The 23,333-nt window shown below is 36.0% G+C and overlaps 1 protein-coding gene across 4 annotated transcripts; it reads right to left on the bottom strand.

The window, feature by feature from the left end:
• Nucleotides 1–1,250: 1,250 nt before the first annotated feature.
• On the bottom strand, nt 1,251–23,155 carry tapt1b (transmembrane anterior posterior transformation 1b). 4 transcript variants are annotated; one of them, XR_014603915.1, is made up of 16 exons: nt 22,943–23,151; nt 13,945–14,075; nt 12,746–12,864; nt 12,518–12,550; nt 10,141–10,303; nt 9,923–10,058; nt 9,127–9,224; nt 8,905–8,974; nt 8,744–8,824; nt 8,550–8,659; nt 5,880–5,939; nt 5,636–5,704; nt 5,270–5,346; nt 4,008–4,174; nt 2,258–3,934; nt 1,251–2,225 (listed from the first exon to the last, which is right to left on the bottom strand). XR_014603915.1 is itself a non-coding variant. In XM_084096187.1 (15 exons), exons 1-15 carry the CDS (start codon nt 23,130–23,132, stop codon nt 3,702–3,704), a joined length of 1,737 nt encoding a protein of 578 aa, XP_083952313.1. In that variant the 5' UTR covers nt 23,133–23,151; the 3' UTR covers nt 1,251–3,701. The 4 variants fall into 4 exon arrangements, 2 of the variants coding, with proteins under 2 accessions (XP_083952313.1, XP_083952314.1); XR_014603914.1 differs by lacking the exon at nt 12,518–12,550 and having other exon boundaries at nt 1,251–2,650; nt 2,810–3,934; nt 22,943–23,155; XM_084096187.1 differs by having other exon boundaries at nt 1,251–3,934.
• Nucleotides 23,156–23,333: the final 178 nt, after the last annotated feature.

Genomic DNA, 23,333 nt, shown 5'->3' with positions numbered 1-23,333 from the left:
ACTCAAGACAGAATGTCTGTGGGGATTTATAACTAAAGCTTTGATGAGAAAGCAGTCTGTTGGTATGATTGGCTGTGCAAATAGACACCATTAAAATAGGTGCAAAAAATGTCTTGAGCTGTATGTACCTTTGAGTTTGAGTGATTTAGCTTTTTGTGGAGCATGCAAGGGATTCAAATTCCACATAAAAAAAGAAATATATACATACAATATATTGTCAAAAGTTTTGGGACGTCTGCCTTTACATGCACATGAACTTTAATGACATCCCATTCTCAATCCGTAGGGTTTAATATGGAGTTGACCCACCCTTTGCAGCTGTAACAGCTTCAACTCTTCTGGGAAGAGTCCTGTTGAGGTCAGGACTCTGCGCAGGCCAGTCAAGTTCCTCCACACCAAACTCGCTCATCCATGTCTTTATGGACCTTGCTGTGTGCACTGGTGCGCAGTCATGTTGGAACAGGAAGGGACCATCCCAAAACTGTTCCCACAAAGCGTTAAGAGATCCTTTCACTGGAACTGAGGGGCCCAAGCCCAACCGCTGAAAAACAACCCTCCACCATAATCCCCCCTCCACCAAACTTTACACTTGGCACAAAGCAGTCAGGCAAGTACCGTTCTCCTGGCAACCGCCAAACCCAGATTCGTCCATCAGATTACCAGACAGAGAAGCGTGATTCGTCACTCCAGAGAACACGTCTCCACTGCTCTAGAGTCCAGTGGTGGCGTGCTTTACACCACTGCATCCGACGCTTTGCATTGCACTTGGTGATGTAAGGCTTGGATGCAACTGCCTCGGCCATGGAAACTCATTCCATGAAGCTCTACGCACTGTTCTTGAGCTAATCTGAAGGCCACACAAAGTTTGGAGGTCTGTAGCTATTGACTCTGCAGAAAGTTGGCGACTTCTGCGCACCTCAGCATGCGCTGACCCCCCTCTGTGATTTTACGTGGCCTACCACTTCGTGGCTGAGTTGCTGTTGTTCCCAATTGCTTCTACTTTGTTATAATACCTCTAACAGTTGTCCGTGGAATATTTAGTAGTGAGGAAATTTATTAGCCCAATACTTTTGGCTAATATAGTGTATATTATATAAATGTATACAGTATATGTAAACATTATGAGATATATAAGCATTGTAACCTTATCAGTGTTACAGTGTCTAGTGTTATTTCAGTGTCTTATGAAAGTGTCCATTAGGGCTCAATGCTAAACAAACACTTTTAAAAACGACTAACAACCACAAAGGTAGAAAACAACAAAACTTTAATTAACACAACGCCCTGATTTCTCCCCCCGATTCAGTCTCTGAAACATCCCATTCAAGGGATGTGACATCGTCGTTCCTCTTCAGTTTCTACAGGAAACACAAGTTTGCAAGAAACTTATGCTGAAGCCAAAATGGGTACATAAACACACCGAAAACAACAAACTGATATTGATCAGCGAGAAAACAGTAGTGAAGTCCAGCAGTGTGGAAATAACTTGGATGGTTGTCTTTTTCAGTATTTCCAAATAAATGGATATGAGTATGTAGTACAAAGGTTCAGTCAAGCAAAGCCATCCTTTTGATTACTGATCCAGTCAAACTTCAATCTCATTTCAAAAGGTGATTTAACCCATGGGAATGCATAGGTAATTACATTGAAAAGCACAACAAAACCAAACGTTGCTTATAGTGGTCTCTCTTTTAAAAAAATAAGAAAAAGTATTTCTAACATCAGTGTTTCAAATGTTTAAAAAAATTAGAAATGCTCTTTGATTTAATTTTGGCAGTTTAAGTCAAGTGAATGCTTCTGAAAATGATATGAAAAGTGTTTGCGTTAGTTTGATAACGGAGAGTAAATGATTCCTTGGCATATTTGATATTTTCAGCTTAATACATTTCCTAAATGAAACGGAGCACCTTACATAATATGACAGACTTACATGATGACTGTCGACATGCTGACTTGAGTGTGAATTGTCAGACTGAATGCCACCATATTACAAAGCAAAGCAATTATAGCCACACATTTGTAATACAAGTAATACAAAAAAAAAGTCAACTTAAATTCTGACCTCCAGTACTACTGATTATGAAAGAGAATATGAAAACTATTTTTTTAAGACAGTGTGGTCTGTTATGCAAAGTAAATGTTTAACAAAAATTATTCTCTGTGATGATAATGCACTCCAATAAGTTCTTTAAGCACTATACATGCATTATTTCTGATCATGGGCACTCATCACTGGATTAGAAATTGAAACTTTGACTCATTGTTATTCGCTAACATTACTGGCTTCTGAAGCTCATAGATCTGTAAATACATTAGGGGCCAACAGAGGCATTTTTTTCTTCAAAATACTCTCAAGATATTAGCAAAAGGTTCAATATTCAACTTTACTTTGGTCAAGATTCTGACTTTTGGAATGTTGTTAACTGACTATGTAACATCTGCTCCCAACATCAGCACCAATGTATGATGTTCATTAAATCTGCTGCTCTTGGTACAATAAGATACAGACTTTCCATCCCTAAATGGAAAATATTTAATTTCCTCATTTTAGCTGGCAAATCGCATTATGCTAGTCCAGCTACTCAGTTTTGTTTCCATGCGACTCTCTTGCATTAATCCAGTGGTTCTCAATTCCAGTCCTCGTGACCCACTGCTCTGCACATTTTGTATGCCTCTCTTATCTGACACACTCAGTTCAGTTCATGGAGTCTCTCCTAATGAGCTGATGATCTGGTTCAGGTGTGTTAAATAAGGGAGACATACAAAATGTGCAGAGCAGTGGGTCACGAGGACTGGAATTGAGAACCACTGCATTAATCTATGATCCTTTCATTCAGATGCAAACTTATTCTACGATGTAAATCAATCGGCATATCACAAACATGCATTTTAGCACAGTATCACATCCTCGTAATGGCCTTTTAAATGGTCCTTACTTTAAACGATGTAAAACTTTTTTTTGTCTTTGGAAACCCTGTCTTCAAACTCAAAGAACGGTCTTAAAAATATAAATAAATAAAAATGTGAAAAGGTGTTTTAGACTGCTTCCTGCTTTCACTCGAAGACACAAAGAAAACCTGCATAACACATCTGCAATTACAAAACTACACTTCGGTATTGACTGCCAATGAACATGGGGATTTGTCAAACTAAAAAGTCTTTAGATGGAAATTAAGATTGTAGATTTGAGGGGACACTTCCAAATACAGAAATCATGGATGAAGAAGAGAACTGAACAAGAAGTTTTATACCCAGTTTCGTCATTTGTTTTGGAGCACTGCAGATCAAATTTTCATGTTTTTTTAATCCTACCAAATGTAATCTAATTTTAGAATATAATCCATCCCTTTCCCTCTTTTTCTTCATGGGCATCCTCTATGAAAGAAGAGCACAGTGACCACCGGACCAAGATCTCCCCCGCTGTCCAAAGGTGATCTTGAACCTCTTGAAAGCTTTGAAACTTCACTGGGTGGATTCCAAATGGGTAAAACTATGTGTGTGTGTGTGTGTGTGTGTTGATATGATTGTCTGTGAATGAGTGTGTTTAAGTCTTAAATAAATTAGGTGCATCATTTATTAATAAATATCCTGCAGTTTCTCGCCATCCCATTCCAACGAGCTCAAGTTCAAATGTCAAACGAATCAAGCTGGCGGGCATTTCAGTGCATAACTGGCATCAAACTTGAGGGTGCGTGTTAATGTCAGTCGATACGGTTACCGCAGATAGTAAAGCGGTCAATCTCCAGCAAGTCTTTTTTGGGCGCCCTGTGTGTAAGCTCAGTATCGTCCTGAATAAGGCTTTTATCTTCTGACTCATCTGGTGTTGTGAGGAACTGATCTGATTCGCTGGTGGGGATCTGAGGGGCGGGGCATTCATCCCTTTGGGTGGGTTGAGCGGTGACTGATGCAGACATGCCCTCCTCCGCTGGTTCACCTTCAGAGGGGGACACAATTAGTCAGAGAAAAAAAAACTATTTTCTCTCTGTTTTCAAGGTTTCTTGTGTTACCTGGTGGTTCTCGTGTGTGTTTGGTCCGGTTTGCTCTGCTGGACACTCTGCTGGGAGTTGCAGAGGGGGGATTTTGAAACAGCTTCTCCTCCATATTTGCCTCTTTCACATACATACAGGATTTCCCCAATAACAATATACTGTTCAGCACCTTCAGGGTGATCATTCTGAATAAACGCACAGAAACACACAGAATGCAACATTTGGATTATATTCATTACTGTTCAAAAGTGTGCGATCGATCAGTACGTTTCTTGAAAAGAAACAAAATCCTTTCGGGTCCAATTTTCACTATTGCTATATCTAGCTGCTTATTAGCATGCATATTACTAGGATATTAGCTGTTTATTAGTACTTATAAAGCACATATTAATGCCTTATTCTGCATGATCGTATTCTACATCCCTTAATCCTACCCAATACCTACACTTAACTACCTTTCTAACTATTAGCATAATAAGCAATAATTAAGAGTTTATTGAGGCAAAAGTCATAGTTAATAGTTTTTTAATAGTGAGAATTGGACCCTAAACTAAAGTCTGACCCTGCCTTTATTTGATCAAAAATACAGTAATATTGTGAAATATTAGTTTACACTTTATTTAAAGGTGAGCTTGTTATAGTGTAATTATTAAACATTTAAATACTGAGCAATAATAATGTACTTACCATAGGGTTATAATTAGGGTTTAGTTTAGGGTTAGTTGCATGTAATTATGCATAATTTATAGTTATTACAACAGTAACTACATGTAACGTGTAACAAGGACACTGTAAAATAAAGTGTTATCAAATATTATTACAATTTAAAATATTTTTCTTGTATTTTCATATATGTAATTTATTCCTATGATGGAAAAGCTGAATTTTCAGCATCACTACTCCAGTTTTCAACGTCACATGATCCTCCAGAAATCTTTCTAATATACCGATTTGGTGCTCAAGAACCATTTATTATTACTATGACAGTTGGAAATGGTTGTGCTGCTTAATGAAGCATGGAAAGTATGAAGAACAGTATTTATTTGAAATAGAAATATTTTGTAACATTATAAATGTCTTTAGTGTTCTTTTTAATCAACGTAATGTATACCTTCTGAATAAAAGACATATTGATCCCAAAAATATATTCAATTAAAATGAATACATTTAGAAAATGTTAAAACAAGAAAATATTATTTATTAAAAATGAATGTATATATTTATTAAAATATAACTGATTAAAAAAACTACTTTTGAACTGAAATAATGTGAACTCATACCCCAGGTAGAAGAGCACGACACATACAATGGACAGAGAGCCCTGGATCTTCACAGAACTGGTCACCACCCGGATCAACTGTCAATCACATACTACATGAGTATAACTAATAACAGTTACTACACATCACAGTACCTTCACTGTTAATGGCTTTCAAAGAATTGAAAAATACAGCTTGTGTAAGTGAATGCAGTGCAGTCTACAAGAGTCGATAAAAACAACACAATAAGGTATATTAACAAGAGCTGTGCAACAAAATGAAAAACTGTAAATGAATGCAAACATTGTAAGGATTTATGTTCTTGCTTTTACATTGTACTGTGTGACAGATGTGGCATTGTGATTAAATGAAGACGAGGCAGGTTACCAGTAAAGCAAGAGGAAGAGGAATGAAGCCCATCCTCCTGGACACACTGTCACTGTAGTCTGTGTATGCCTGGAAAACACATATATTTCAGTATTTGATTAATAAAGCTGGACGAACGTCATTCCTTTCAATTAAAATAATCGATCATCTTTGATACATAATTTGATATACTTTGCTAAACATTCGGAAGATTACAGTCTTGCTTAAAAAGGGTCTCTGATATGATAAATGCACATGCACTTACATTTTTCTGTCTGCTGCTGACCAGATCAAAGGCCAAGCTCGCTCTGTATTCACTGTAGACCTGCACAAACACACGCACGCACACACAGTTACAAGGAATTATGACTTGCGATTCAGTAACAAAGTCAAATATAAAATCAGTAAACTAAAAAGGCACATTAGAATGATTCCATCAAATAACTCAGTTCAAGAGTCTTTTGAAGGATTTTTTAAAGGGTTAGTTCACCAATGTTAGTATAAACATTCATCAACGCTCAAGCATGCTTGCTTGACGTACGAGAACCAAAGGGTTCATTCACGTTTAATACGTTTTAAAATGTTATTTATTTCTATGACAACAAAGCTGAATTTTCAATCTAATGTGCTGATCTGGTGCTCAAGAAACATTTCTCATTATCAAAAATGTTGAAAACAGTTGTGCTGCTCAATATTTTTGTGGAAATTGTGAAACATTTTTGATTAGAAAGAACAGCATTTATTTAAAATAGAAATCTTTTGTAACGTTATAAATGTCACTTTTGATCAATTTAATGCGAACTTGCTGAATAAAAGTATTAACTTCTCCAAAAACTTTTGTGTAATTGGTAACAATTAGAGTTTGGCTGAAATGCTGGTTCTGATAAAAAAAAAAAATCAATTTGAGCCATTTAATAAAAAATACATGAACATTAAGATGTATACTGAATATATGTGACCCTGGATCACAAAACCAGTCACAAGTAGCACGGGTATATTTGTGGCAATAGCCAACAATATATTGTATGGGTCAAAATTATCGATTTTTCTTTTATGCCAAAAATCATTAGGATATTAAGTAAAGATCATGTTTCATGAAGATATATTGTAAATTTCCTACCGTAAATATATAAAACATTTATTTTTGTGAGTGAATGCACAATCGCAAACATAAATTATCGACAACTTTAAAGGCGATTTTCTCAATGTTTCGAATGTTTTGCACCCTCAGATTCCAGATTTTCAAATAGTTGTATCACGGCCAAATATTGTCCTATCCTAACAAACCATACATCAATGGAAAGCTTATGTATTCAGCTTTCAGATGATGTATACATCTCAATTTCATAAAATTGACCCATGTGACTGGTTTTGTGGTCCAGGGTCACATATGGTAAAATGACTGGAAATTATCCCAACTTGTTTATTTTGGCTAGTGTCCACCTCTAGGAAAAATACAGTACAGGAGAGAGAGAAAAGTGTGCACGTATGTGCTGTGACACTAATCTTCCTGCCTAAACTAAGCAGATCTGTCTCTAATCCCTGCCAGTAACTACACTCCTATTTCTGTTATTACATATCGCCCCCCCCCCCCCCCCCCCATCCACATTGTATTTTTCCTGCTTAACCCCTATTTTGTTCATCTGTTCCCTCTATTTTTCCTCTTTCAGACACTTGTTTAGAGACAGTTTAGTTTGTAGTATCACTGATCCTTCATTTGATGAGTATCTCAACAGCAGAGGGGCTCTACACTGGACAGACGCTGAGCTCTGTGTGTGCTGATAGATTTGGGTCAGTGGATCTGTCAGGGTTACCCAAGACACTGAGAGCGGTGCTGATTTTCAGACACACCCCCAAAGGAAACCTGTATCTCTTTGTAAAGGCTTCTTCTTGACTGAGACAGAGGTTTTTGTTTTTTAGACAAGAAGGAACAGTCTAGAATATGTGCATAAGGAAACCCTTTGACTTAATTAGGTCATGTCACAGTTCTCATGTTCTGTTTTTCTTTAGTTTATTCTAGATAAAAGTTAGATGGATACATGTATTAGTGCATTGTCATTTCAGTAGCGTTAAGTCACCCTCAAAAAAACCCTTCTCTTTGCACTAAGACCTACTTCCAAGTTACTGTAGTTCACTTGTAGGTGATCCAATGTTCATATAATCTACCTATAGTGTTTCATATTTAAACTACTGTCTTCTCAAAATCTTAATGGCAGAATTTACCCAAAATTGAAAATGATCCCTTTAATCACAACCACAACAACATGATACCAGCAGAAGTATCATGATATCAATTAGTATGATGATACAAGACCAACTCATGTTGTATGAATGCAAATCTTTTAGCTCTGACAGAAAGTGGTATGTATTGCTTTTAGGGTTTGTTATTAAATATTATATTATTTATTTGTATTTAACATTACACAATTCCATAATTATTATTATATTTGAATATTAACTATACTACAAAATGATTATAGATTTGTTATTTTGGTAAAAAAAATATTAAAATGTATATTTCACTAATGCCAAATTAATTAACCTTTTAATCTTTTGCCAGGATAACAAGCACATCAGCATATTTTATTAATATGTTTTTATGTTTATATATGTATTTGTAATATGTCTAACATGTAATATATTTTATGATGACCGTCTAAGGAATACTTTGGCGCTGCCAGTAATTTAAGCCTGATATAAAAAAAAAAAAATATTAAAAATGTATATTTCACTAATGCCAAATTAATTAACCTTTTAATCTTTTGCCAGGATAACAAGCACATCAGCATATTTTATTAATATATGTTTTTATGTTTATATATGTATTTGTAATATGTCTAACATGTAATATATTTTATGATGACCGTCTAAGGAATACTTTGGCGCTGCCAGTAATTTAAGCCTGATATACAGTGCAACAATAATTTGAACTCACATCTGCTGTGATGTCATTAAACTTGGTGATGAAGGCATGTTTGACAACGTCCACTGCAATCTCTGAGGCGATTACCATACAAACATCAGGAAACAACACCCATAGGTGATCTATGAACAATAATCAATGATTAATACACACATCAATATTGCATATACACAAATTCTGAGATGTGTCAGTTGTTAACTGGATACCTGGATTCCAGGAGAACTGCTCCATGTTTCTGAGACAGACGATTAGTAAGAGTGTGTAGTTTGTAAATCTTTCTTTAATGTCTGTAATGAGAAAGACAGATAGGAACACTGAGACAATTCATCAGTGACAGTTTGAGAAGACTTTATTTACATGGACCTACCACTATTGGACATCTGGAAGAGGTTGTTTTTCTCAAATTTCTTGAATACACTTCCTTTGATCTCAACAAACTACACAAAGAAAAACATACATTAATATAAACCCTACAAAAGAAGGTGCAAAAGTATGTGCTGCTGTATAATGTAATATACAGAGACAAATGTAGAGACTAAAGTCATATGTAGTGTATTTAATTTAACAAACTAACTGTGCACGCACTCACATTATTAGACATCATGATGGTGAGCAGTGACTTGTTATGCGAATTGAAAGCCACGTTCAGTGTGGTGGCCTGAACCATAATTAGAATGGCATGTAGGACTGCATTATTAATTAAGGAAAGTTATAACTTATGACAGATTGCAATATGACAACTGTGACACAAAACTTGATTTAAATTAAATCATAAAAATTCATAAAAATACAACTGAGCAGTTTCAGTGTAGTTAAAGACACCCTGTGGTGAAAATCAAGCTTTTAATGTTGTTTATGTTTATGTGGTGTTTTTAATGTGCTTTAAGACAAACCATGTGTAAATTCATAAGTCAACATCATTGCTGAGTATTTTCTCCTTAAAACTGCAGTGAACCAAAGACAGTCTCATAAACGCAGTTTGAAATCGCTGGTGTTTCTGACGTCACAAACTACCTTGTAACCAATCACACCAAGGTGTGATCATCAACGAGTGGATCTCTGAGCTGGTGTGAGTGAGTGGAGGCTAATTTGCATATTCATAGAATCACTTATACTAAATGAGGCAAGGGTGTAGTTACATTCAAGCTATATGAAGAATTTTTATAGGGGGACTTCAAATATATTTCGTACAGAACTTGAAACTGTAGCTGTAATTACTAACTTGTTAGTTCTGTATTTTTGTATTCATTTTTACAATTAATTTTACTATTACACACTATATATTAAATAGCAGAGTTTGAGAATTTATTCAAATCTACATAAAATTGTCATTATATCCAAATATGACTATGTGACATTTAAAACAAAGCTGGTGTGAAGGATACAGACGTAGAGAACAGCCATGAAGAAATGTGGGATGACTCCTATATGAGCTCTCTTTCTCTCTTTTGGTTCAGTGGCAGTCCAGTACAAAGCATCCAAAATATCCTGACCGAAAGACGAAAACAAGCGATCTGCCACCTAAAGGAGAAACACAGAGTGTGTCAATTCACCTACTACTGTTAATATAATTGTAACAAATGTGAGTGTTGTGATACTGTACCTCCAGCATGTTGTAGATGATGTAGAGTTTTATGACAGACTGACCCCGGATCAGGTGGTACATCATGGAATAATCCACATAATGCATCATGAAATAACACAGAACCATGATAAAACCCTTCAGAACATCACACACCTGAGCGGGCTGCAAGATACGAGATCCACTGCACACACACACGCATAGACAAGACAAAACATTTTCTGGTTAAATTGGTTCCATAGACATCTGGAATTACCTAATGGAAGAGTAGCTGATTATAATCACAAAGCAGTTCTTCTGTTGGTAAGATCTTCCACACACACACACAGCCACTGGGTTAGTGATCACGAGTCACACTCTCAGTGGTTCATGCGTCATGCTAAAGATTTTACAACACATGAATTGTGCTGGGGGAAGATCAGCAGTGTAAACGTACCCAAACATTATTAATATTATTCTAAAACACAGCATTAAAATATTTCGTATTTTAATCATATCCTAATAAAAGGCAAAAACGCCAAAAATAAATATTTACAAAAATAAAATAAAAATTAGTCATTTTTTTCATTAAATTATTTAATTTATTAATTTTCACTTTAAACTGAGCTAATTTAACTGTAATTTAAATATTAACAAAATGTAAATATTTGCTGTAACAAAAATTCCATTATGAGTTTTACTAAATGACCCGATGCATCATTAAAGGGATGGTTTCCCCAAAAATTCAAATTCTGTCATCATTTACTCATCCTCAAGTTGTTCCAAACCTGTATGAATTTCTCTCTTCTGCTGAAAACAAAAGAAAATATTTGAAGAACGTTGGGAACTAGCACTATTTTTATTTTCCTACTATGGAAGTCAATGGGGTACATCAACTGTTTGGCTACCGAAATTATTCAAAATACCTTCTTTTGTGTTCAGCAGAAGAAAGAAATTCATACTGGTATGGAACAAATTGAGGGTGAGTAAATAATGACTAGGGTGAACTAAAAGATTTTTGGGTGAACTATCCCATTAAATATGAAACTTGTCACAATTCATGACTGATTGTTTCAGTGTGACTCATAATTATTTATATAAATATGCTTAAATCATAAAATGTAATTAGAAAGTCTAATGGTAGGAAATAGGAATCCACTGTAGTGGATTTAATACTGACAAGAACAATATAACAAGTTTTACTTTCACATGCTCAAGAATTGTATTAGTTAAGTGACTATTTGCTGCAGATGTAAACGGCACCTGCACTGGCACATAGAACAGGATTATGCACATCAATAATACAAATTTGATGACGTCAAAGTACCAGGCAGTTACAGCATTTTTTGTGTAAATAACCCGAGCTTTTAAAAAATGCAAATGCTGTGTTACTATTACAGCATTATAATAGTACATACGACTACCGTTCAAATGTTTGGGGTTAGTAAGAGTTTTTGTTTTTGAACAAATTAATTATTTTATTCAACCAGGACACTTTAAACTGATCAAAAATGACAGTAAATGAATTAATAATGTTACAAAAGATTAAAAATGTTCTATTGTCATGGTTTCCACAAAAGTATGAATCAATAAAACACTGATAAATAATAAGAAATGTTTCTTGAGCACCAAATCAGCAAGATTTCTTAAGGATCACGTTAAGACTGGAGTAATGCCTACTGAAAATACAGCTTTGCCATCACAGGAAAAATTACATTTTAAAATATATTCAAATAGAAAACTGTTATTTCAAATAACTGTATTTTTGATCAAATAAATGCATCGTTGGTGAACATAAGAGACATCTTTCAAGGACATACAAAAAATCCCCAAAACCTCAAACGGCAATGCATATTGATATACTATTATAAAAGTTTGTTTCTAGATAAAATGCACATTGTTAGTATTTACACTGGGGTGCTAACATTATATACAACTATTTACATTTACTGTAAATAGAATCTTCATTCCTTTACACATAATAGGCTTTGCCCAATTATATTTTAAGAAATTAATTGTACGTAATACATGCACTGAATTTCCATCATCAGATGCATTTTACAACCCTAATAATAACATATTACATTAATTTATTGCATTAATCATTTGTTTCTCCTTTATCAGAGCTTTGCTTGTTTACTGTGATCACACTGCCATCCTATGACTGATCATGCAAGTACACCCTAAAGACAGAAAGAACAACATGGCGGTTCTGAGAATGATCCCAGCTGATTTTAGTATTCCAGTGTGAAATCAAAGCACAACAGTGCAAAATTAGACAGCTATGGTAACGGAAGCGAGTGAAAGAGAGTGTGTGTGTGTGTGTGTGTGTATGAATGTGTGTTTGAACACAGCCGCTACAATCATACCAGCACGGGTGTGTGTGCTTAAAGCAGCTGCAGTCATTTTTTCTGCATACCTGCTCTTTTTGCAGTAGGGACATATACTAGGTCTGCAGGCAGAAGAATATATGCACAATCATTTTGGGTTTAAGTGTGTGTAGTTGTATGTGTGTCTGTAATAACACTGTGAAAGAAAAAAGTAGAGAGCTCAGATGTTTCAACCTGTTGGTTTATCAGAATCGTATTACAGTCCTACTTATGGGAACATTGCTCTGAGCATATCCTGAGTACAGTGTGTGTATTACCTGAGGCCACAGCAGGGCAGTGTCAGCAGTCTGATCAGGGCCAGAAGCACTCTGAGGGGCAGCAGAGTGAACACGTACAGAAACACATCCAGACACAGGAAAAACCCAAAGATCATCAGCTACAGAGAGAGACAGAGAGAGAGAGAGAGAGAGAGAGATCAGTGATAGTCCTGAATGGTATAACTTACTTCAAAGGCTCAGTCTGTCAAACTCCAAAATGACAAAAAAGCACCATAAATTTCATTAAAGTAGTAGATAAAACTTGTGCGCTTATTGCAAATATTCTTGTAGCTATTTGATAGCTTTGTGCAATGAAAAGAACTTTAAATGCATCATGTCAGGTTTGACAAAAATGTCACATGACTGATCCGTTCCTTCAATTTGAAAAAACAATTTCTTGAATAATGTTTAAAATATTTATTTGGTAACACTTTAAACTAAGGTTTAATTTGTTAACTTTAACTAACCATGAGCAATACATTTGTTAAACTTTGTAAATGTTAGTTAATAAAAATACAGCTGTTGATTGTTTGTTCATGTTACTTCACAAATAGGCTACAACTTTGATTTTAATAATGTATTTGTAAATGCTGAAATTAACATTAGCAAAGATTAATAAATGCTGTAGAAGTGCAGTTCATTAATAGTTCATGTTAACTAATGTAGTTAACTTATGTTAATAACCAATAAAACCCTATTGTAAAGTATTACCATTTATTTGTATATTTATGTACAAATTTAGAAAATACATTATTTTTATAATAAAAATCTATTTACAAAATATAATACATTATTATGTTTTAATAAACAATTAAAAAACTACATTATATTTATAATGAACTATTTTTATAAATAAGACAAGAGTAAATAATGAATTGAATTAAATGTTTAATTTAATTAAGCCATTTATTTGTTTCTACACATAAAAAAAAACATAAATGTAAACACTGAGAAGCAATCAACATGACATAACAACCACCAAGGGAGTGAGTTTGGGACACATCTGTTTTCAGATGAGGGGAGTGTTAGGAACATATTCTAACATTAATAATATTATTTCATTCTAATATATCATTATGGTTTTAATTCTTTTGGTTGGCAGATAAATAAAACAACGCACAGTGTGATGAATGATATTGTACTGAATAGTTATTTCATTGAGTATGGATTGTGTGATTTTGTGCCGATTTGTTTGGTACCTTCTCCAGTTCTTTTGGAATACGCAGGCAGGTGTAAACCTTCTCTCTCCGCTCGGTGTATTTGGCCTCATTGTGTTCCAGAAAATATCCTCTAGTCAACTCAGCACTAATAAACCTCACCAGAGAGAGATCTGCACACAGACATACAAGTAAACACACACATGAATGTGTAGTCACAAGCATCCAGCACAATGAAACCATTTTCCTCATTATTTAGCACTATACTATACACAGAGAAGTGCAGAGGATGGAAGCTCAAAATGTTCCTGTGTGTGTGAAAGGAGGATGAATAAACAAGTGCACCAGCATCTCTCCATCTCTCTCAAATATGTACCATTACAAAAAAATAGTCCACTTGTGAAAATGCCGTTATGATTTTAGAATTTAGTTTTCCAGTATTGGATTTTGTTTTCCAATTTAGGATTTTAGATCATATTAGATCATTTACTAATTAAAATTAATGTCATCATTTATTTTACAATTTTATTTGCAAATACATTATTTCTTTAAAACTTTGTGGGTTGTGGATTGTGGGTCTTATATAGTAGTGATGTTGTTTGCATTGCAACAGCAAAATAATTCAGTGTATTTAATGACAATTGTTTTTAACAACCTGTAATAATGCTGAAAAGTTAAAACAACAAAACAAAACAAAACAAAAAGTTGGATGCAAAAAATGACCAATAAGCCCTTCGAGTATTTCATTTTTGTGCATAATGATTCTTTGTTTTACATTTTTAAAAACTCTTAAAATTTAAATCCTAGATTTTCCATATGTGGAGCTGCACGATTAAATCGTTAAAGGATTGTGAAAACACCCATGCAATCTTATCCGATAGTCCGGACCTAACTGATGTCTATGGTAGCGATAAAAAAACAAAAACTTGAATTTACAAGATTGTATCGATTACATTGTTACACCAGTAGGTGGTCAAGTCAAGTTTATTTATATAGCGCTTTTCACAATACAGATTGTATCAAAGCAGCTTCACAGTATTAAATTAAAATAATACATCAATGCTTGTTTCTAGTGGAAAACGTCCACGTTTGGTAATGCTGATCAATAGTATTGTTGATTGATTAATTAAATTAAATATCCCCAAATATCCCCAACTGAGCAAGCCAAAGGCAACAGTGGCAAGGAACCGAAAAACTCCATCAGGTGACCTAATGGAGAAAAAAAAAAAACCTTGGGAGAACCCAGGCTCAGTCGGGGGCCAGTTCTCCTCTGGCGTTTATGAACTAGAGGTCGGATTTAACTGTAAGATTAAAAGTATTATATGAATGCCTGGCTGAAGAGATGCGTCTTTAATCTAGTTTTAAACTGGGAGAGCGAGTCTGAGCAACAAACAGTATCAGGAAGACTATTCCAGAGTTTTGGAGCTAAATGTGAAAATGCTCTCCCTCCTTTGGTGGATCTGGATATCCTAGGTATGACCAAAAGCCTTGAATTTAGTGATCTTAAAGAGCGCGATGGATTATAGGGCGATAGAAGATCCGTTAAATAGACTGGAGCTAAGCCATTTAGGGCTTTATAAGTCAGTAGCAATACCTTGTAATTAATACGGAACTTTATAGGTAACCAATGTAGAGACGACAGAATTGGTGTTATATGATCATATTTTCTTGATCTAGTAAGAACTCTAGCGGCGGCATTTTGGACCAACTGTAGCTTGTTTAATGAGGACGCAGGACAACCGGCCAACAAAGCATTACAGTAATCTAGTCTCGAGGTCATGAATGCATGAACTAATTTTTCTGCATCAGAAACTGATAGCATGTTACGTAGCTTAGCAATGTTTCTAAGGTGGAAAAAGGCTGTTCTTGTAACATATGAAATATGATTTTCAAAAGACAGGTTGCAGTCTAGTATAACACCCAGGTCTTTTAATGTAGAGGATAAAGTAACAGGACATCCTACTATGTTAAAGTTGTAGTGTGAGAGGTTTTGTGGGCGGTTTTTTGAACCGATGATTAGTACCTCTGTCTTGTCTGGATTTAATAAAAGAAAATTGCGCGTCATCCAATCTTTTATATCTTTAACACACTCTGTCAGTTTGGATAATTTAGCGTTTTCATCTGGCCGTGATGAAATATAGATTTGAGTGTCATCAGCATAACAATGGAAACTAATTCCATGTTTCCTTATAATATTTCCAAGTGGCAGCATATATATTGAGAATAACAGAGGGCCTAACACAGATCCCTGCGGCACTCCATAGTTTACTGGAGTTATGATCGATTTTTCTCCATTTAAATAGACAAATTGGTAGCGGTCAGATAAGTATGATCTGAACCAACTTAATGCTTGTCCTTGAACACCAGTATAATTTTGTAGTCGATCTAAGAGTATTGTGTGATCTATAGTATCGAACGCAGCACTAAGATCAAGTAAAACTAGTATTGAGATACAGCCTTGGTCAGATGCTAAAAGTAAATCATTTGTCATTTTAACGAGCGCAGTTTCAGTGCTATGATGCGGTCTGAATCCAGACTGAAACTTTTCATAGATGTCATTTTCTTGCAAGAAAGAGCCCAGTTGAGCGGACACCACTTTTTCTAGTATTTTAGACATAAAAGGAAGATTTGAAATGGGTCTATAATTTGCTAGATCATGCGGGTCTAATTGTGGTTTCTTAATGAGAGGTTTTATAACTGCCAGTTTAAATGTTCTTGGAACATGACCTAAAGATAAAGATGAGTTAATAATATTGAGGAGAGGCTCTTCCACTATAGGTAACACTTCTTTCAGTAGTTTAGTTGGTATAGGATCTAATAAACATGTTGTTGTTTTAGATGAAGTGATAAGTTTATTTAACTCTTTTTGTTCTATAGTTGTAAAGCACTGTAATTGTTCTTGCGTCGTGATAATTGAGGCTGAATTATAAGGCGCGATTGAGGACTGAACGTTTACAATTGTGGTTCTGATGTTTTCTATTTTCTCAGTGAAGAACTTCATGAAATCATTACTACTAAACTGTAACGGAATATTTTGTTCAGGTGACATCTGTTTATTTGTTAGTCTAGCCACGGTGGTAAATAAAAACCTAGGATTGTTTTGGTTGTTTTCTATTAGTTTGCGGAGGTGCTCAGCCCTGGCCGCTTTTAGGGCCTTTTTATAACGTGACATACTGTCTTTCCAAGCGATTCTAAAGACATCTAAATTGGTTTGTTTCCATTTACGCTCTAAATGACGTGTTTCTCTCTTTAGAACATGCGTAGTATTGTTGTACCATGGTGCTTTACTTTTCTCTCTGACCTTTTTTAATCTAATGGGTGCAACAATATCCAATTTTCCAGAGAGAATGGTGCTCATAGTGCTAGTTAATTCCTCTAGTTCATCTGTTTGTTTGGGTTCACTGAGCAGCTGAGACAGATCAGATAAGCAATTTGAAAAATTATCTATAGTGGATGGAAGGATTGTTCCGCCTGATCGATAACGCGGCGCAGCATGATATATTACAGGAGTACGTAATATGCAAGTTACCATGTAATGGTCAGTGACATCATCACTTTGTGGAATGATATCTATATCGGTTGGATCGGTTCCATGTGATATAATTAAATCGAGTGTATGATTAAAACGATGAGTTGGTCCGGTAACGTTTTGCTTGACCCCAAAGGAGTTTAATAAATCTGTAAATCTGTATCTGTATCTACGTGTATGTTAAAATCTCCAACAATTAATGCTTTATCGGCATTGACTAATAGGTCTGAGAGAAAATCTGCAAACTCTTTTAGGAAATCAGCGTAAGGCCCAGGCGGTCTATATACGGTAGCCAAGGCTAGAGATAATAGGAAAGTTTTTCTAACATCTAAGAGCGTAACATTTAGTGCAAGTACTTCAAACGAAATAAACTTATAACCTGTTTTCTGAGTAACATTGAGAATATCTCTATAGATTGTTACAACACCGCCGCCACGACCAATCAGACGGGGTTCGTGCTTATAGGAGTATCCTGCTGGGGTAGACTCATTTAGACCGAAATAATCATTTGGTTTAAGCCAGGTTTCAGTAAGGCAAAGTACATCGAAGCTATTATCTGTGACTATTTCATTTACAATAACTGCCTTAGGTGTGAGTGATCTAATGTTTAGAAGACCTAGCTTTAGAAATTGTTTTTGTTTACTAATAGCAACATTTTCTGTTTTAATAACAATTAGATTTTCCTAGATCCTGCAGTAAATTTATTATTTGATCTCATTAAACGAGGAATAGACACAGTTTCTATGCAATGTTCTACACTAGTATTTATATCAGTTAAATTGGTGCAGCAGAGACTATAATTTGGACTTTTGGTTACTAGTCAAAAGGTATTTAACATTTTGGAGATGTTATCCGACAGAAGATCCGCTCCGAATCTGCTTGGGTGTAAGCCATCAGCACGGAAAAGCCTAGGACGCTCCCAAAACAGATTCCAATTATTTACAAAGAGCAGTTTCTGCTCATTGCACCATGACATTAACCATTAATTTAGCGCGAATAATCTACTAAACTTTTCTCGTCCTAGTCGGTACGTGGGAAGCGGTCCTGAAGCTGCGTACCGTATCGATCAGATTCCTGAAGTCTTTCTTCAGAACCTCCGTCTGGCGCAGCCTGATGTCGTTCACTCCCGCGTGCAGGACCACAGTACCGATGCGCTTGTCACCGTTCAGAATCTCGGGAACGCGTGCAGCGATTTCAGAAACACGAGCAGCAGGAAAGCAGTGACTGTGCACCTTACTTTTACCTAACGTAGCGTGTACGTGCCGAACGATGGAATCGCCGATGATCACAGCATCGCGTTCTGTTTCGCGAAGAGGGGAGAAGCGGTTTTGGGTGGATATCTCGAAAACCGGGAGGGTCGGAGAGAGTCTTCTTGGTCTAGACCTGACTCGCGTCTTCCGCTGCGGAACCATCCAGGCTTCGTGGTGGCGTGTTGGAGCCGGAGTGAACGAGACCATGGCTGATCGCGACCTCGGCGCACGGGACCGATGTTGAGAAACGCACGGAGTAGACGAGATCGGAGTTAGCGGGTTAGTAACGTTAATCACTGATTCGTGTGCATCGGCGCGTGATGTTTCAAGAGCTAAACGCCGGTCTATCAGCTCGGCTTGTCTCACTAAAAGGTCGTGGATCTGTTTCTCAACAGCTTCCAGCTCAGACTGCAGTGTGTGAAGCTCAAATGTGTCCAAACCTGCACCAAAAGGTAGACTACTTACATCTGATATATTCGCCATTTTAACAGATAGACGGTAAGTTAGCAACGACGCTACCAGTGATGCTATCAATATTAATACTAATTTATGACTTAAGTCTTGGATATAATCCGTCTTTTTAGTGGTACAGGTGTAGAGTAGACGCACGATAGGCGAAAAAATGTTTGTTTGTTTGTAAGTGAGTGTGGAGAAAACGCGTTCAGCCGTGATCCACAGGAGTAACCTATAAGAGTATCCGGCGTTGGATCACTAATAGAGTTGAGACGCGTCTGCTCAACAGTCCGCGTTGTAACTGAGGTTTGAGCAGCAGTGCTTCTCAGTGAGGAAAAGTAGAAAATGTTCGTTGTAAGTGAGTTTAAAGAGAAAAATCAAGAATTATAAATCAAATCGATGGAGCTCCAAAGACAACAACGCGTTCAGACGCGACGCATGCGCATTCGTCAACCGGAAATGTTGTTGGGAACGGACAACGTGACAAGTGACTTAACAATTCATTGAATTCTTCATTTAAAAGATTTGTTCAAAAACGCTGATTCATCCAGTAATAAAACAAGTGAAGTCTTAATAAGAGAGTCAGTGAATCATTCATTCAAACCGATTTTTTTTTTAACTGAATTTTGTTTTAAATAGAATGCTCCAATTCACATTTTGTCTGAATGTCTAGTAAATTACATAGTTTTTTGTTAAGCTGTCTATTCAGAATAATGGGAGAATCATGATCTCTACTTTAAACAAAAATAGAGAAAAAATGTGATTCTCAATTCATCCAGAATCGTACACAGACTTAAATAGTAAATTTAAGCAATATTCAAACAAAGCCACACTAAGCGACTTTTCTTTGTATTATGTTTTCATATCACAGCAGTAAAGGTTTCGTGATTTAATCAGGAACATTGTTGACACAGTTGCTGTGTGATGGTGGTTCTCACACTTACAGCAGAGCAGATCAGTGACATAAAAGTTCAATTTAAGTGGAACAGAAAGTCCTGGACTGTTTTTAGTGCATGTTTATGTTGACCTAAGGCCAAACGTGTTGTGATAAGGGCAAGAAAGCGTCCTGAGTTGAACGGCACACATTGCAAATGTGTTCTGTTGCCAACACACACAGTACTTTCTATTTTTAACGGTAATAGAGAAGGATAAACTTGAGGATGAACACAGTGAATGGGAAAACAAACAGAGTGGAGAGAAAGAATGAGAGAGAGCCAGATAGATACCAGATTCTCATCTGTGTGTAAGTGTCTTATAAGTTGCATGATAAAATAAGTACATTTATCATCCAACAAACACCTGTCATCCATTTATGACACAACCTCTAAAAGCTTTCTAAAACAAAAGCACTGAAAAGATGCCCTCGGTTTCATCCATTTAAAAGGTTGAGGAGTTTGTTTGGATTAACTTTGGCTTCATGTGTTCTGTTCCAACTCAGGGATTCCCAAAACTTTTTTGTAAGACAAACATTGCTGCAAAAATATTTACTTGAAGTAAGATTTTAAGTTAATTTTAGTCATTTAACAATGCATTCACAAGTTCAGTTTCTGTGTCTGATGTTTGCAGATAACAAATACAATTAGGAATGAAAAAAATTAGGCTAGTGTTATTTTGATCATTTTTATACTATTTATAATTAATTATTAGCATCAACTCACAAACGCCCACAAAAGCCTCTGCAATTCTAGTAGCATTATCCTTGCTTCTTACATAGCCTAAACAAACATCCACACTAAAATCCCAGCATTGATGATAACTATATAAAGACTGTTTTATTTTATGAACATGAAGCAATTAATTTCCTTATTCATTTCCATGAATTTTCCAGGCAGGGAGATAACAGTTCGGACCCACTTTAAATGGTCTATATACTACTATGTAGTATAATAGCACTTATTGTGTAGCCTAGATACATGTATTTTACATAGTTTAGGCTATATTTTTAAAAATATGTGCATGTATTTGTAATTAATTTCTGTAGTTACATCTATTACAATGTTGACCCTTCCCTTACACCTTAACCCACCTAAACCTTACCACACCACCAAACCTGTCCCAAACCTTACCCATATCCCATCGCAATAGGGCTGTGCAATTAATTGAATTTCGATTTCGATTTTTGCTCCCAACGATCACCAAAATAGTATAATCGAGTAAAAACGATTATTTTGCCATGTTCTGTTTTGAAAGAACGCTCTTATTTTGTCTTTTGTTCTGAATGACGCGCGCACGCGCACATCCGCCCCTCCCGATGCCATAAACTCTCTCAGCTTGAATGTTTAAACTGATAAAACTTAAAAAGAAGTGAAAATGATCAACTTTAGTTACGATGCAATGCTGGTCCGATTGTACAAGTGACAATTCCATCATGTCCCGACTCCTAAACGCGAATGTGTAGTTTCGACGCTTGCCTTGTCCAGCGCATGTTGAGAGAGAGAGAGAAGACGCAGCACCGCTGAACACTCACGCGGTTTGTGAAATTGCGTCTTGCGTCTAAGTGCAGTGCCAAGTTTGCCGTTGTTTGGATGAGAAATGCAAAAGATATCGTTAAATATATCATTTTTAGAAGGTTGTGGTTTAAAAATAAACATTCTGACATTAGAGGGTTGTATCGGTCAAAGAAGCCCCAAGAAGGTTGTGGTTTAAAAATAAACATTCTGACATAAACACTCAGTCAGCTACACTGTTTACTCCTGAATATTAGAGTTTGGTTTCAAATCCAGATTTTGATTTTCAAAGATCTATTATAAAAACGGATTATTTTTCCCCAAAAATGCAATAAATTCATGACACTTTTTTTTCCAAAATGCAATTAATCCATTGAATCAATATAAAAGTTATTTTGTATCATATTGAAACTGTTGAAATCAGCCATCGCTAAGAAATATCTCCTGAACTTTTTTGTTCAGCGATCAGCTCACAAAAACTGATTTTGCACGGGCACTTTGCACTCCCTGAATCAACGCGCTTATTCATTTGTGGATGTAAACTGAATCTGTAAGTCAACTATGCTGTTTACTTCTGAATATTATATTTAATTCTGGTGCGCTTAACGTTATCGCTACTGTGTAAATGCTATTCACCAACTAAACATATCCTATTCAATGTGTTCACAGTCTCTTTCACGGGCATCATTTGTAGTAGCCTATTCACAAACTGTTTGCTCAAGCATAGCGTTTTCTCGGAGTTCACTGTGTGCTTTCTACCATGCACAAATAAAAATGTCACTGAACTTTTGCTGTGTAATTGTAACAATGTGCACTCAAACACACCAAACCAACAATTACTAAAAACACACTTAAAAACTGATTTTGCACGGGCATTTTGCACTAGTAATGTTAATATTAAGAGTTACTGTTCCTAAGCAACCTCGTGTAAACAGATCTATACACATCTGATCAGCTGTCTTGATCCTTGTGCTTCTAAAGTTAAGTTAGTCTCATTATGCAAGAGGCTGAATGTGTCACATGAGCAACACTGGTAATTGCGGTACCTTAAATAAACAAATGGATGTCGAACTATCTGATCTTGTTAAAGGTAAACAAACTTTAGTAACTGATAATGCTGCAGACAGTAACGTTAGATAGATGCGATGCATTGTGGTTGTGGCTGTTGTGTGTAGCAGGTTCAAAATAGCTTCCCACATAGACAGTATTTTGCGCGTTGTAACGTTTAAATCAAACATTGCTTACCTAGATCTTTGTGACGTGCTTATGATGCTTGCTGATACATACAGTCTATGTAGACAGCTCACTAGGTTGAAAATAACGTGTGTTTAGCGCACAGAGCCGCTGTCTGTCACTCTTACCTGACACATTGCTCTTTCTCTCTTTGCATTTCGCCTTCCTCTCGTAAAACCCCAGAGTTTCTGTAACGTCTGACGCAGCGGCTTGCTTCTCCACCTTTTTGACGCCGCTGAAGAGTCGTTTTTCCTTCTCCTTATCCTCATTTTCAGTCTCATTTTCGTCTCCAAGCCCCGCCGCTACTGAGTCCGCCATCTTCCCCACAGACACAACATTCAGGCGTCACTGCCTACGTCACTACACATGACTACAATTCCCATAATGCAGCTGGACAAATTCATACACACACACACACACGCAAGCAAATCCTTTTAATTACTTTATTCTTCTTAAATCAGTTATAACAGTTCTTAATTCTACAGTCTATAATTTGGATTAGTATGTGTTCAGAGGTTC

Source organism: Abramis brama, assembly GCF_963993115.1.
Source record: "Abramis brama genome assembly, chromosome: 2".
NCBI classification, from domain to species: domain Eukaryota; kingdom Metazoa; phylum Chordata; class Actinopteri; order Cypriniformes; family Leuciscidae; genus Abramis; species Abramis brama.
This window is presented reverse-complemented; position numbering and strand designations above follow the sequence as displayed.